Source organism: Spinacia oleracea, chromosome 4, assembly GCF_020520425.1.
Source record: "Spinacia oleracea cultivar Varoflay chromosome 4, BTI_SOV_V1, whole genome shotgun sequence".
In the NCBI taxonomy this organism is placed as follows: Eukaryota; Viridiplantae; Streptophyta; class Magnoliopsida; order Caryophyllales; family Amaranthaceae; genus Spinacia; species Spinacia oleracea.
Genome location: NC_079490.1, coordinates 184,707,482 through 184,722,386, shown reverse-complemented (window position 1 = coordinate 184,722,386; position 14,905 = coordinate 184,707,482). Strand labels below are relative to the sequence as shown.

General features: G+C 36.2%; 2 protein-coding genes across 4 annotated transcripts in view; both read right to left on the bottom strand.

Annotated features, from left to right (window-relative positions):
- Positions 1–523: 523 nt before the first annotated feature.
- On the bottom strand, positions 524–4,444 carry LOC110805250 (probable receptor-like protein kinase At1g80640). Of its 2 annotated transcripts, none has more exons than XM_022010854.2 (10): positions 4,198–4,440; positions 3,942–4,088; positions 3,602–3,849; positions 3,039–3,171; positions 2,883–2,946; positions 2,356–2,452; positions 2,145–2,250; positions 1,761–1,882; positions 1,097–1,186; positions 524–1,026 (listed from the first exon to the last, which is right to left on the bottom strand). In XM_022010854.2, exons 1-10 carry the CDS (start codon positions 4,307–4,309, stop codon positions 898–900), a joined length of 1,248 nt encoding a protein of 415 aa, XP_021866546.1. In that variant the 5' UTR covers positions 4,310–4,440; the 3' UTR covers positions 524–897. The 2 variants fall into 2 exon arrangements, with proteins under 2 accessions (XP_021866546.1, XP_056699209.1); XM_056843231.1 differs by having other exon boundaries at positions 790–1,019; positions 4,198–4,444.
- Positions 4,445–5,706: 1,262 nt separating this feature from the next.
- Positions 5,707–14,905, bottom strand: part of LOC110805255 (V-type proton ATPase subunit a1) — a 28,699-nt gene continuing 19,500 nt past the window's right edge. For both annotated transcript variants that reach the window (XM_022010861.2, XM_056843229.1), the window contains 8 exons: positions 13,387–13,540; positions 9,695–9,855; positions 8,567–8,773; positions 8,298–8,481; positions 8,133–8,216; positions 6,993–7,189; positions 6,840–6,899; positions 5,707–6,304 (listed from right to left, as the gene is read on the bottom strand). In XM_022010861.2, coding sequence (XP_021866553.1) covers positions 6,100–6,304; positions 6,840–6,899; positions 6,993–7,189; positions 8,133–8,216; positions 8,298–8,481; positions 8,567–8,773; positions 9,695–9,855; positions 13,387–13,540 — 1,252 coding nt within the window. In that variant the 3' untranslated portion in view covers positions 5,707–6,099. The remainder of the gene's footprint in view (positions 6,305–6,839; positions 6,900–6,992; positions 7,190–8,132; positions 8,217–8,297; positions 8,482–8,566; positions 8,774–9,694; positions 9,856–13,386; positions 13,541–14,905) is intronic.

Below are 14,905 nucleotides of genomic sequence, written 5' to 3'. Positions count from 1 at the left end.
CTTTCTTCAATTTTGCATCATTTTACTACATTCACTAGTTCAATCATCCAAACTACTACCTCTGTTCCTTAATGTTCTTTACATTTACTATTTGCACGCACTCCAATACAATATTTAACCACTTATATATCCATTTTTGTATGTGAAAAAATTATAAAAATTTGATATTTTGAAAATACATAACGAGACCAATCTAACAAGATCTTACATGATAACGTTTTGATGTATATAATAGTGAGAATCCACGGCCAAAGTTTTCATACTTTGTACACATATTCCAAAGCGTAAAGAACATTAAGGAACGGAGGTAGTACATGTTAGCGAAGATCGCAAGTTCAAATCCTTTTCTGATATAACCATCCAACTTTACTAGATTGGATGGTGAGTTTTACAAATCAAAACATGATAAACTTCAAATTATTGTGGAAATTATGGAAGTCATGCTACGCAGTACTGGAGTAGCATTGAACAAAAGTACAGGATTAAAAAAAAGAAAAAGAGAACCTCGTGAATGAACTCAAAGTTCAGGAAAAAAATATTGTGAGCATCATTAATATGATTCCTGCTACAATTTTACTTTTGGATGGGTAACATCAATGCAAAGCACAAAAGAACACGAGTTATACACGCATTGCATTACTATGAAACATCTATCTATTCCCGTATTCAGTCATTCAATACTCAAAAGCTGCTGGTTCAACATCACTGCAGTAGTTTCTATAACAGAAACTGAAAGCAGAAAATTATTTGTATAATTCTGTAATTCTGTATTAAGGATGGATGAGTATATGACTAAGCTCAGATCATCTTAATAAGACATTAATTAAGACACACCGTGATATAGTTGGAATTTACAAACAGATCCTTTTCTGATCAAGGTTTTTAGTGGTTGCCAGTTTATGTGGGTCGTAGTAGAGATCCTCCTAGCTCAACTGGTACAAGTGGAATAAGAGAATGCAAGACGTCTGTTATTAAAGGTCTGTAACTTGGTTCAGGTTGTACACACAAAACAGCTACAGCTGCAACCTGAAGAAAATGGTTTGTTAGGATTGTATAAACTTAAGAATCTTTCAAGTGGTGTTTTTGCAAGAAAAACCTGATATAGGTGATTAAGATCCATTTTATCTCTGATCACAACATCCAAAATATTTCTGAGCTTTGATCTGTCAGTGAGCTGGGGCATAGCCTGCAGGTCAATTTTGACCCTTATTATTATTATTATTCAGACCCTAAGGGCACGCTTGGATTGGGTGCAATGGATTATGGGGGTAATAAAAGTCAAACCACCATAATAAAAGGACAATGAAGGAGAATTGTGGTGGTTGCATGGAGGGTGGTGTGGTGGTATTGTGATGAGAAGTTGTGGTAGTGGTGGTGTTGTGAGGAGAAGGGAGGAAGGGGGGAAGCAATTACCCCCCAAATGAGGGTAATAATCACCCTAGTGGGATGGTGGGTAACTATTCCCCCCATGATGAGGGTATTTGTTCCACCTTCTCTTTTATTTTCTTCTTGCCAACACTAGCTTGTTCCCTTTGCCACCACTTCATCCCCTCATCATCACCTTCAATTACCTTAGTTTGACTTTTATTACCCCTTTAATACATTAACCTCAATCCAAGCATGCCCTAATAAGTAAAAACTTAACCTACAAGAATTAACGTTTAATTTCAGATGAAAATGATGCGGTGAAAAAGAAACAAAAAGTCAATGTAGTCATTGACTTTAGTTAAGACCCAAGGGGAAAGTTGATCAAGGTTTACCCAAGTCACAAGAGATTGGTGATGATGAGTAGGTGACATGTTCTGCACAGGCTTCATTCCAGTCAATAACTCTAGAAGGATGATTCCAAAGGCATAAACATCACTCTTGTCTGTTAGTTTACCTGTAAAATTCATTCGATTATTAATCTAATACACAGTGGATGTGTATACTATCAAGTATCAACTATGACATAAAACATAGACATGCACAAGCCATACTAAGCATACAAATTATGACATGGAAAGAAAACAAGAACATCTCAAAGTATTGTCAAGTGTCAACCCAAGAGAAAATGTTAGCCATCAAACATGTTGATCAAGCTCGCTATTAGAAGGTTAAGAGTTGGAACAGAAAACAGCACATGTAAAATATTGATAACATACCAACCGGTGAGTACTCCGGTGCTAAATAACCCGAAGTTTCAGAAATCTTCAAGTTATTCTTGCTTTGCAACCCTACATGAGTACCAGCTACACCAAAAGCTGATACCTGAACAAGTATTGGCAAGGATAAAATGAAACAGAATTGAAATCAGTTTGTCAAGAGAATCAGTGATGCATACAATCAACAAGGAAGTTTACCAAGACAATATACCTTAGCATTGAAGTTAGAGTCTAGAAGTATGTTGGATGATCTAAGATTCCTATGAATGACTGCAGGATCACATCGCTCATGCAGATATTCTACTCCTCTTTATTATATGTATACAAATTTCAACAAGTTAGGTCACAAGAATGATAATTTTTCACTTAGGCTCCGTTTGTTAGGGCGTAAAACGTTTTCATTGTAAAATGATTTTCTATGGAAAATATTTTTCAAGGGAAAACATTTTTCCAAACTAGTTTTCCTTTGTTTGGTAACTTAAAGGAAAATGGGAGAAGATGGTGAAGATTGAGGGGAAGAAAGGAGAGGGAGGTAAGGAGGAAAGAAGGAAAAGTGGTTTCCCTCCTTTTCAAATGGAAAAAGATTTTCCACCTTTGAGGAAGTCGTGGAAAATTGTTTTACATCCCTTACCCAACCAAACAACGTAAAATGATTGAAAAGGGAAAAATCGTTTTCCATGAAAACGTTTTACACCCTACCAAACGGAGCCTTATAGATTCAGTATTTGGTACTTGTACCTAGCAACATCAAGGGCTATTTTCACTCTTAAAGACCAATCCAATGCTGAACCGCGAGAAGGGCCTAAACAAGGATGAATGCATGGTAAAATACATACATACTTGACAATATATTATACTCATACACAAAAACTGATCTAAGGCATGATATTTTACCATGCAACTGAGTTTCTAATGAACCATTCTCCATCATTTCATAGACCAGAAACTTAGCGTTCTCATGTATGCAGATGCCTAAGAGCGTGATAATGTTTCCATGCTGTAGTTTGCTCAACCACTCCACCTCATTCTGAAAATTCATTCAAGACATCAATTAACACGACTTTCTGGATAACATTAATCCTGGAAAGAAGATAGCATATATATATATACTCCCTCCGTCCCGGAATACTTGACCTGTTTTCCTTATCGGGCCGTCCCTTAATACTTGACCTGTTTCTAAAAATGGAAATATTCTAACAATATTATATTATTTCTCACTCCACCCCTATTAACCCACCTACCCCCTACTCCATACAAAAAAAATAAAAAATCAACCCCTACTCTCCCCCAACCCCACCTCTTAACCCACCTCCCACTAACTACATTAAAATAATACCCCACTATCAACTACTACCTATTAAATTAACTAAGTCAATTCAAGTCCCTTAAACTTTGTGTCGGTCAAACCGGGTCGAGTATTCCATGACGAAGGGAGTATATGATGATGATGAGATTACCTGAAATCTTACGTCCGTACCTTGACCATCAAACTTCTTCACCGCAGCATTTAAGTTATCACCCAAAAAAGCTTTGTAAACACATCCTAGATCTCCTTCTGCTATCTTACAACTTGACTCAAAATTGTTTGTCGCCGCTTCCAATAAATGGTAATCCAGAACAGCAACATTGCCCCTCTTGCCACCTCCCATCCTCAAGGAATTCAGTTTACCCAAAATTGGTAACAGGGCCCGCCCTTTTGCAATATCTTCATATCAAAAATAGATAAGAAAAAGTAGATAAGAAAAAACTTGTCTTTTGATGAATCTTTTTCCCAGTAGAAACTAAACTATAAAGTACCCAATAACTGCTGGCTCTTCTCAGTAGAATTCTTCAATCTAAAAATCCAGAAACAACACAGAAAAAGCAACACTCCACTAACAACAAGTGATATCATCATAATCTTCTTTGAATCTCTGTGTTGCTCTACACTAACCTCAGCCATTCCTGTTTGCAAAACGAGACACACGCAATAAAAAGGTTTATTCAAATACATTTTTCTTAAACCAAAATTATTTCAAATAATTTGAAATCGATCATACAACTATGCAAGTACCTTTTGGGGGGTGAATGCGAGCATAAACTTGGGAGATGGGCACTGCTTCTTCAGCTATTACAACTGAAAACAAGGAGCAGAGTACCCAAATGGGCAACAGTGCCAAAATCATAGAACTAGTAGTCTTGTTACTCTTGTACCTAAAATAAATAAATAAATAAGTAATTTGAATTTCGTATCAGATTGGAAATATTACTCCCTCTCTTTCTTTCTTTCTTTGTCACGAGTTTCATACGCAGAAAAGGAGAAATAAGAAACCGACCAAACAGTTGAGGGGGGGGGGGGAGTGGACAATATTGTGGCTTAGCTTGTGAGACTTGGTTAGTTAATGGCTTACTGCTGCAACGGAATAGAAAAAGGCAACGTAACTCCCTCGAAAAACTGGAAAACGTCTTTACTCTTTCAAAAGGTCTTGCGTGCACAAGTTGCACAATAAATTTATTGTGCACCAACATAACTTTAATCCAATTTTCTCTAACTTTTACTCACTTTTCTCTAACTTTTATATTATTAAAAAAAAATTAATAGATAAACATTTTAAAATGTTAAATGATTAATGTTACATATTATTAGTGATTTTGAAAAAATATTTTTTATTAAAATGAAAATTTTTACTACTAAAAAGTAGATAACTTTTACATATATAAGGATGACTTTTAAGCATTTTACGTCAACTTTAACTTCGGTGTACAATATTTATCGTACACCCCATGTAAATAAGAATTTGTGTTACTCTTTAGCCTTCAAACAAAAGGTTGTTGACGGTATTAACGCAGTACTCCATATGAAAGGCAATTAAGGTAAGAAAAAGATTCTCACAGCAAACGCTAGAGCGTAAAGTTTAGGAGGAAGTCTTGGCTTAGAGTGGCTTATTATCAATATAAAAGTTTGACTACCAATATAAAATATGGTAGTAATAATAACACAAAACTTGGATTAGTACTTCTCATCAATTTTGCAACAATTCGTAAGAAAAAATATGTTTTATTAGACACAGAGTTGCTTCTAATTTTGTATAATTTCCAAAACAACACATTAAAATTAAAGTTGATAGGGTAATTCTACGTGTCAGGTCCGAATGTTTTGACATTGGATCCATTCGGCGTACTCTTGCCTTTTGGTGGCAAGGATACAAGCCTTGTGCAGAATGAGTGTCTTGTGACTCGTAGGGGCACGAGTTAGCGTCTGAGATTCTGAACGTACGTTTTTGCCTATTGGCGACAAGAGCGAGATGCGAGGGTCGATCGGGGCGCCTGTGTGCGCACAACAGGCACAAGTGGGACCGACCGACGACGAGGAGTTCCTCCCTACCAAGTTCAGCCCCAATCACCACTGAACCAACAGACAATTGGTTGTTTTTGATGGTTTTAGTTTTGCGTTTTGTTATTTAATGTTTGTATTTTGATCCACCTGATAGGATGAGCATGGTGTAGGCGAGTGTATGATCCGAGCGTTGGTCGGCAAACCAATTAGTATTGACCACTTAAAAATGACAAATTGAGAGGCTCGTACATGCAATACAATTTATTAAAAATAGTTGTATGAAAGTGTAGCTCAGCAGTAAAACATTCACGATCCCAAGCAAGTGGTAAATCTATCCTCCGAGCTACATGGTTATAGGATAACTATCTGTACAAAAATCCCTATTAACTTACAGTAGTTCTCTTTTGGAGTTGGGTGGAGGGCTGTTAAATGAAGAGAATTTATCAACACGTTGAAGAATGTATGTGAGGTTCACTTGCGTAACTATGCAACAAAATCTGTACCTGCAGAACCCTAGTGTCTGCCAGCCAAAACTTGTTTTGTAAACGTCCACTAAAGCCTCTTCTGTTGGGACTTAGGAGCATAAACCGTTTTTCTCACTATATTAATCTGAAAGGATCAAAATTTACAAAAGCTTGACTAATCATCTTCGTCTGTTAGTATGGCGAAGGAAAAGGGTCTAAATTTGTAGCCATCGCCAAGGTAGAACTTGTTTTGAAATTCCACCCAGTGAAGCCTCAAAGCATGCAAAAAAGCACTAAGAGTCTCCATCATAAGTAGTATGAAAGCAGTTGCAAAAGCAAACACGGCTAGCCCCACCAACCGGATAAGAAGATTGTTATACCTGAAGATATATCAATAATAATCATCAAACATAGTAATCAAATAAGAGCATGACGTGTAGCTTTATTTATGTGTTTAAGCAAAATGCACAAGAGGGTGGGGGGACGGTGGGAGGGGAGGGGAGGGGGGGCAGACTCCATCCAGCAGACTAACTAATTGAGAATTGACATGATTAGAGATAGGATTTCACAATCAAAAAATGACCAATAACAAATGTAACATCCAGCTTGTTGTTAGTTCCAGTTATTATGTTCCTTAAAAACGCTTGTAGACAAAATTAGTGAGGATTCTACTTCTGTTTTTTACCTATTGTTCAAATTCTTAAGCATTTTCAATATATTGACTTCTGCAGTTCTGCTTCTTTTGCTTGCGTATGATACACATAGTCCAACTACCCAACAAGGATTATACTGTAGTTTTCTCTGCCTTTCTTTTATTACAGTAGATTTCTCTACCTTTCTTTTATTTTCTCTGGGGGTAGGGGGTGGGGTGGGGGGAGAAGTAGGATATTGGACACTTTGACCACGAACACTCACCCCCAGGCAAGGAGCAGGACCTTCTCATAGAACACGGTTGACAGTTCTGAGTGAGCCAAGCTGTCAACATAGCAATGGGTCAAGGTTAGAATTTGAGTTGATGAAAAGGAATAAACAACTGCAATCCATCAAGGAAAAAAAAATTGCATGTACCTCAAAGCCCAAAGACGTAGATATGATGCCGTGTTCGAAACAGAACCCAAGACAAACTCTATGGAGTGTATTAATTGATGCACAAATATCTCACTAAAATTGAAATCCTCGTGATGATGTTGTCGTGCAGAGTCAGGCTCCCCATCAAGATCCATTTCAGTGGAGTGAAGTATCCCATACGTACGCCCTTGGAATCTCTATGAAGCAAGATGGTAAAAAGAGGGGCAAGCAGAAATACAATAGATTGTCTTCCATATACTTTCTCTAATTCCTTAAAATTGCAACAGTTTGACTTTCATATTTGTCAAAACAACTTTGACCATTAATATCACTAATTATATACTCTTACTACCATTAATTATAATATTTTGCAACTAATCCAACAATATTTTTCCTCCGTTCTCTTTTACTTAACGTTTTCACTTTCCACGTTTGCCGATGCATAACTTTAACCATTAATATCTTCAATTATCAGTAAGTTAAATTAAAAAAAAATGATATTTTGAAAATATACATTGAGACGAATCTAACATCTCACATGATTATAATTTTTCTTATATATTAATCGCAAAAATTATTAAAGAGAAGTTTGTGATAGCGGCAAAGAGTTAAACTATTGCGAGTAAAAAAGGAAGTACAATAGTAAAATAACATTTGGTCGAGTTAGTATATGAATAGATAGAATGCCAAAATGTTGCAATTTTAATGAAACAAGGGAAGATGTATTTAAACGTATGCTAATCATACTAAAACCCTTTAATAACCTCTGAACGTCTCAACTCACTCACATGTTTTGCTTTATCATTAACCAAGCACAAAATTTTAGAAGCAATCATTCTAAGTAAGAGATAAATATGACAATCAGATACTACCTCCGTTCCACAATACATGCAACATTTCTTTTTGCACGTATTCGAACATGCTTCTTTAGACATTAATATCTCTAAATGCGTATAAGTAAAATTATAAAAGTTGATATTTGGAATCCTCGCATTGATACGAATTGAACAAGATCTCACTTGACTTTCTTTTTTCTTACATAATGGTGAAAGACAGATTGTCAAATTTGATTGATGAATAGTGCCCAAATGAGAAATGATGCGTGCATTGTGAAACAGAGGTAGTATAACTTTAGGGTACCTCAGAATGAAGCTTCCTCAAAATGAATGGCTTTGGGAAGAGCATCCAAGGAACTGCAACCACGGCCAGCAGCAAAAGTAATATCTGCAGATCACAAACATTAATATGAAATATTGATATGATGACGATCAAGATTTAAGATATAATAAGTGACAGAAATATTGCCTGCAATGGTCTCTGCCCCCAGAATAACTCATTTTCTCCAAGGTTCTCGAAAGGACTAAGAAACATATATATCATAACATGGTAAAGGTCTGCTCGGGATCCAGTGCACCACTTGATAATAATTAGGAGGGAAAGATAGCCAAAAAGGCTGTTGAGAAATATTATCTGAGGCAAAACCTGAAACCTAGGAACCAAAAATGAGTCCCTCAGTGCACTTTCCACATGATGCACAAGTACTCGGAGACCAGATATGCAGCTAAAAACAGTACCTTATATCCAATGAGTTTCTAAAGAACCGTGCATTGAAGTAACTTAATATGATCCCCAAATTCATTTGCACCACTCCCAACAATATAGACATCTTCATCTTCAGTGAGTTAAGAAATGGTAGCTCTGTACGGCTTCCACGCCAGCTGGGATCTACACCAAATGGGTAGGGATCCCGAAATTTCACTAAACCAGTCGTAGAAGAATCACTGATAAAATATAAAACAAAATAAATATATAAGTGGCATTATAATAAATAAATAAAATCTAAAAAAAAATTGGGGAGGAAAGTTTGCCAATCAGGTTTTAAGTTGCCTTCACCTACTAACTAATCAACACATTCATTCACTCAATAGACCGAAAAGGTCCTAAAATTTACTTGTCCTCCCTTTTACATCCAAAGGAAAACCACCTGCCGAGAATTGAGTAATCATTGACCCTGCTCTCTGATAATTTAACATCTTATCAATATGTCATGTTTGAAACGATAGAATTGATTATGAGATAAACCATTTGTTGTGTAACGAGAAAGATTTGATTGACACTGTCAACAAGGAAATATAACAGAAAAGAATTATATTGATGCAGAACAAGAAATCTTAAACGAGAACTTGATTGTTTTTTTCAGATAGTACTCCCTCCGTATTTATTTAAGGGATACACTTGGCCGGGCACGGGTATTATGAAAAAGAACTGAATGAAATAAAGTAATAAAACAAGTGGGATTGGATAGATATTTTAATAAGTAAAACAAGTGGGGACCATGCCATTTTAGGGGGTGGGGGTGGGGTGTAGATAGATTATTTAATTAGATGGTGGAGTTGATAAGTTACTAAAAATGGCAAGTGTAATTCTTAAATAAATACGGCCGGAAAAGGCAAGTGTATCCCTTAAATAAATACAGAGGGAGTAGTTATTAGTTATATCTATTAATTAATGAGTATATCGGTTGGATTAATACAATATTATAACCTTTTTATTTGCAAGCTGACAATGAAGAAGGTTAATATGGTTTTTCCGTGCTCAACAAGCGAACATGTAAACTTAAGGCCTTTGGCCGCACTCGATCCATCATTATTTTTGTGAAATATTAGATAGCTATATAGGCAACAAACATTTTTCTCGATTACCTGCATGTTGCATCGCTGCATTTGTATGCAGACTGGCCAAATATATGGAATGGGACAGAAAAGAATTCGTTGTAGATCAGCCCACAGTAAATTGAAAAAACAGCCATAAGAAGGACCACATAGCGCCCACCAAATAGCATTTCCATAAAGCTTCCCAGTCTCTGCAAGTAAAAATTGCATGGAAAGATAAGTCTTAGTAAAAGAAATTGAAGCAAATCACAACGGAACCTTTACAGTTTCCATGTGGGACATCACGAGGAAATCAAAGAGCTAGGATGAAGAGAAGAGATACTGAAAAACAGTTGACAAAGGAAGAGAAGATAAAAGAAGATCAGCTAAGGAATTTTCGACAGCTGAAGAACAAGAACTCATAAAAGAAGAATCTTGATTTTCAACAGCCAGAGAAGGGTCCTACTCCTACAAGTATAGCGGCGTAATATAGACCACGATATAGTAGGGATCTAGGATGTCCAGGCATCAACAACATTATTCTTAAAAATTATAATCCAATAAAAAAATCCAGGAAGAATGACAAAACAAGTAGCCTAAAAGAGATCATAAGATCACCAAAATAAGAATATTCAAAGTTCTTAATCTCAATTTCATTCTCAAAAGGGTATGCTTGAATTACCTTGATACAATTTTTCACCCAATTGGAGATAATATTTTCATAACACTATGGTCTAGAGGATCATGACAAAATTTACACGGTGCCTGATTTATCATAACCCATTCTAGCTTGATACTTGGAACAAAAATGGTTTACAATAGTTAAGGCCAGGGAGTAGTATAACATAAACTGCCTTAGTTTGGAAATCTTTCAAGCCTTTTCTTTTTCTTGTGGAAAACTTTTTAACTTCAGGACCAGTTTCCACAAAAATACCAAAAGAAAAAACATAGAAGTGTCAAACAGAGAGATGGTATTCACGAATGATGTTGATTGCTTTACATGCCATAGCTGATTCTAAACCATGCAGGAGGTAAATCAAAGAGTTTAAAATAAGGGTAGTAACTTGAAACTTGAAAGAGTCTAACAAGTGACTTTTTTTTAACACAAAACAGAGGGCACATATACATTAATTATATGGATAGAACTCCAACATTACAGCACACAGAAACACATAGAACAGAAGCAAAGCTTCTAAAAGTTAAACACAATATCTGGAAGTAGAGGAAACAAGTCATCTTAGTTAGTTTTCATACCTAGTAAGATATTTTAACGGACAAAGTCTTTCGATATTAAATTTAAGGCGAGGAGTAATATTGATAACAAAAAGTGGTCATCCAACATTTCAATCCGTCCACCGGATAGTATACGTCGTTATGTGTGCAAGAGAGGTCCGTAGATCAAAAGTACCATTAATTGAGAGAGGGAAATGGGAAAGCTAATCCAAGTAACTTGACTAGAGAGAGAGAGAGAGAGAGAGAGAGGGAGGGTTACCCGGCTACATCAACCAATATGCAGGGATAATTACCAAGGGGCCGTTTGGTTCACACGGGGTAAAGGGAATGGAATCAACAAAGGGTTTGAAAAGGAATGGAAAGGAAATCCCTAGATTATCACAAGTTGTTTGGTTTACAAAAATTAAAAGGAAACCCATTCTTCCCACCACCCCTTCCCTCAATCTACAACCACCACTCTACCGTCACCCCACTCTACCGCCTCCCCACCCACCCATTACGCCCATTACGAGTACCGCCTCCCCACCCCATGCGCCGCCCCTTCCCCCTTTCTCTCTCCTCTATTTTCTAGATCTAGTTTTCCCGGCGAGATTAGGGTTTGTTATAGGTAGTTTTTTAGATGATTTTGGTTGTATTAGGGTTGTTTTAGTTGTTGTATAGTGGTTTCAGTGGCTCACGTGGGTTGTTGGGTGGTGTTATGGTGGTTTCGGTGGGTGGTGGTACGGTGGTTGTTCAATGGGTTTTGGGGGTTTTGGAGGGGTGGAGCAGGTGATTGTGTGGTAGTGTGGTTGTTCAGCGGCGCAAGTGGTGGTGTGGTTGTTCAGTGGGTTTTGGGGGAGAGGGGCGAGTGGTTGAGTGGTGGTCAAGGTTGGTCAAGGTAGTTAAGTTGGTTGGATGAAGAGGAGTTTGGGGGTTAGGGTGATTCCTTGGGGGGGTGGGGGGAATCATGGTAGAGGGATGTTGGGGAATCAAGTAGTTAAAGGGAATGATTGAAATGGTCAAACAAACAACAAGAAAGGGAATCATGACAGTTGATTCTCTTTCCCTTTCCTGAAGACCCCCAACCAAACGCCCCCCAAGAGTTTTAGGTCGTAACTATAAATGTCAGTATGAGGCAAATTTTCCAGACAAGTTTTTGATAAACATTAGTTACTGAAATCATAGTTGACCAGGATCTACTTTGCTAATCCCAGCAAAATGTCTTGTAACTTTGGTGAGATGATCAGCTTATTTCCTAAAAACGACTAAACGTGAAGTCAAGAGTCCTTCAGAGAACAAAAAAATTTACTGCCTGTTGTTAGGTCTCAATGTGAGGGATACAACCCAAATACGTAAAAAGATATTGGTATTTTATCTGGGATGAAGTGTATGGGACTCTTTTACCAAATACTTTCCCAAGCCTTTCAGATATTACCCGGTTTTAAAGTCTTGAACATGGACTACTTGAAAAATCAAATTGTTCCCTAAACAATGTTTCATATGGATGTATGCACATAAAAGAAAAAGAAATAGTTTCAGAATCTAAAGAAATTTGTTTTTTTTTCCTTAGCATTGTTTGAATGTAATGCACTGCCTTTAGTTAACTAAGAGTTACTAATCTACAAAAAGATTACTTAATCGATTTCAACAATAAATAGCCTTAAACTTCCTCTGTTTCTCAATAGATGACACATTTTGATTGCACACGCTTGCCAATGAATAAGTTTGTCCATTAATATCTTTAGTTATATATTAGTAAAATATGTTAACAACATTGATTGTTATAATATACATTGAGATAGACCCAAAAAACGATTTAAAACAGCGATGTTTATTTTTTTTACTACATATTAATATTAGTAATAATATGGTAAAAGTTAGTAGATAAATAGTGTAAAAAGTCAAATGATGTTGAAAGACGAAGGAAATACATCATTTTCTTTTATCTGATGGCACCTTTTTATATATGAAAATCGGTGTATTATGCCAATTTTAAACCCCCGATTGACTCAAGCTTACAGTGGACATTGCAAAAGGTAAAAAAGTGCAAATTAAGGTGGTTAGACTTGCAGAGTAAGGATAGTCACATGCAAAATATCCAAAAACTTAACCCTTCAAAAAAAAAGAAAAAACAGGCAAAACTAAGAAAACTGTTTAGGAAGATGGTCTGTATGTCTGCTTTGTTACAGTAGAGAACTTGTAGGATCTCAATCTCATCAAAGAAATTTCTTGTAGTTTGAGTGATCTACAAGCACTGACATAGTTCATATGTGTGTTAAAGCCAGACAATTTTCTTCAATTTGAATCTCATAAAATCAATACTAGCATAGTAGTATACAACAGAATATGTGAACTCAATGTGGAGATACACTACTTTAAACTGACTAAAATCAAATTCATACAGAGACTCTTGAACAAGAATAAAAAGTACGCAGTCAATATTTTTTAAAAAAAAATTAACTTTTTTTTATAGGAGGAGACAGAGAAAACCATTTAAACGAAAAGTGCCAAAACCCAGGAAAAGGTTGTACCTGTGAACTAAGCTTTCCTTCTCGGGCTATGAGGAGCAATGCTAACATCAGCAGGCATATTCCATGACCCCAGTCCCCGAACATAACAGCAAACAAGAACGGAAAAGTGACTGCAGTATAAATTGCAGGATTGGCTTCTTGATATCTAGCAACACTGTAAATTAAGTATTCATTTAGAACTCGATTGGAGAGGAAAAAGAACTTCAGTCACTACTTGGTATCTAAGTCACTTCATGTGAAAATTATGTGGGTTGAGTATGTTTCCTCTTTTTACGAAAATTCGCATGATTTTGGAACAAAAATGAAGTGTCTACGTATCATTCCAAAGTCCGAGTGTTGGGTAACAACACACGTACTTGAAGTGAAATAAAAAGTCTGAGCAACAAAGCATTCGACCACAAGCCATTGAAAATCCCCATTTAAATGCATCATTTGTTTTGGTGTAGAGAGACACAAAGGGCAAGCGACAAATGATGTAGACGAGATTCGATCTCAGGTCTTTGGTATCACCCTTTAAGACTTTACCAACTAAGCTTAGTTGACATCCACCCATTTAAATGCCTCATAGCCAATAAGGAAAACTACTATGTTGATATTCTTCAAAGAACAACAGCCTACAGATCCAATAGTAGATGTATATGTTTGCTTTATACTTCCTCTATTTGTTTAGAAGAAACCATTTAGTGTTTACACTATTCACACACTCTACTTTCAATTCAATCAAGTGAAAGCGTTGAAGAGTAACCCTTGATGTGCTACGTTCAAGTGCAATTTAAGAGATGTTAGTGTAAATGTGAATGCGCATGCATGTTTGCTTTGTTAGAAATATGTATAGGGGTGAACCTGATATGTTTTCTAAACATGTTCCTAATAGTAATTACCGACCCCACAAAAACAGAGTTATACGGTATGTAATACCCATTATTTTATGATTTTATATTTTATAGCAAAAATAAAATATGTTTAATCATTTTGTTACTTTCCTTATTCACTTAGTCTACTTTTGTAATTTTATATATAAAATAAACAATATTTTTATTGTTTGTTGACTGATTATGAGAGACTGTCGATATTTATTTTAACCCTAATAAAATTTTAGCAGCTTGTCTATTATGGTGTTTTCCTTGTTTTTCCTCTACTATATGATTCTAGTGTGGGTGCTCTTGCGCGCATGATCTAGCAAAACTACCAAAGATTTCCTTTAGCATCATCATCACCATCATATTGTCAAACACTAATACCATTAAACCCTTTTATCTTGTTTGCCTCAATGTGTCTTAGACCTTGTGAATCAAGTAGGGGTACATGCGTGTTAATGTTTGATTATCGAATTAAGGTAGAAATCAGAGTACATTTTTTAGAGAAATTAGTGTTTCTTTTTGGTTGAGTGGGATTACATAAGCTAATTTACAGTGGGATATAAGGTCACAAAGCGAAAGTGCGGGTAAAAGAGGAGGGAGATGAACCCAAAAGTCGAATTTTTACCCGGAATCTGGTAATCAGTGGTTTTATCTAACAA

Coding starts and splice junctions, on each gene's coding strand:
- LOC110805250 (XM_022010854.2), bottom strand. CDS start 4,309: ATGATTTTGGCACTGTTGCCCATTTGGGTACTCTGCTCCTTGTTTTCA. Junction 4,089..4,197: donor TCGCATTCACCCCCCAAAAG/GTACTTGCATAG, acceptor TTTTGCAAACAG/GAATGGCTGAGGTTAGTGTA. Junction 1,883..2,144: donor ACCGGAGTACTCACCGGTTG/GTATGTTATCAA, acceptor TGAATTTTACAG/GTAAACTAACAGACAAGAGT.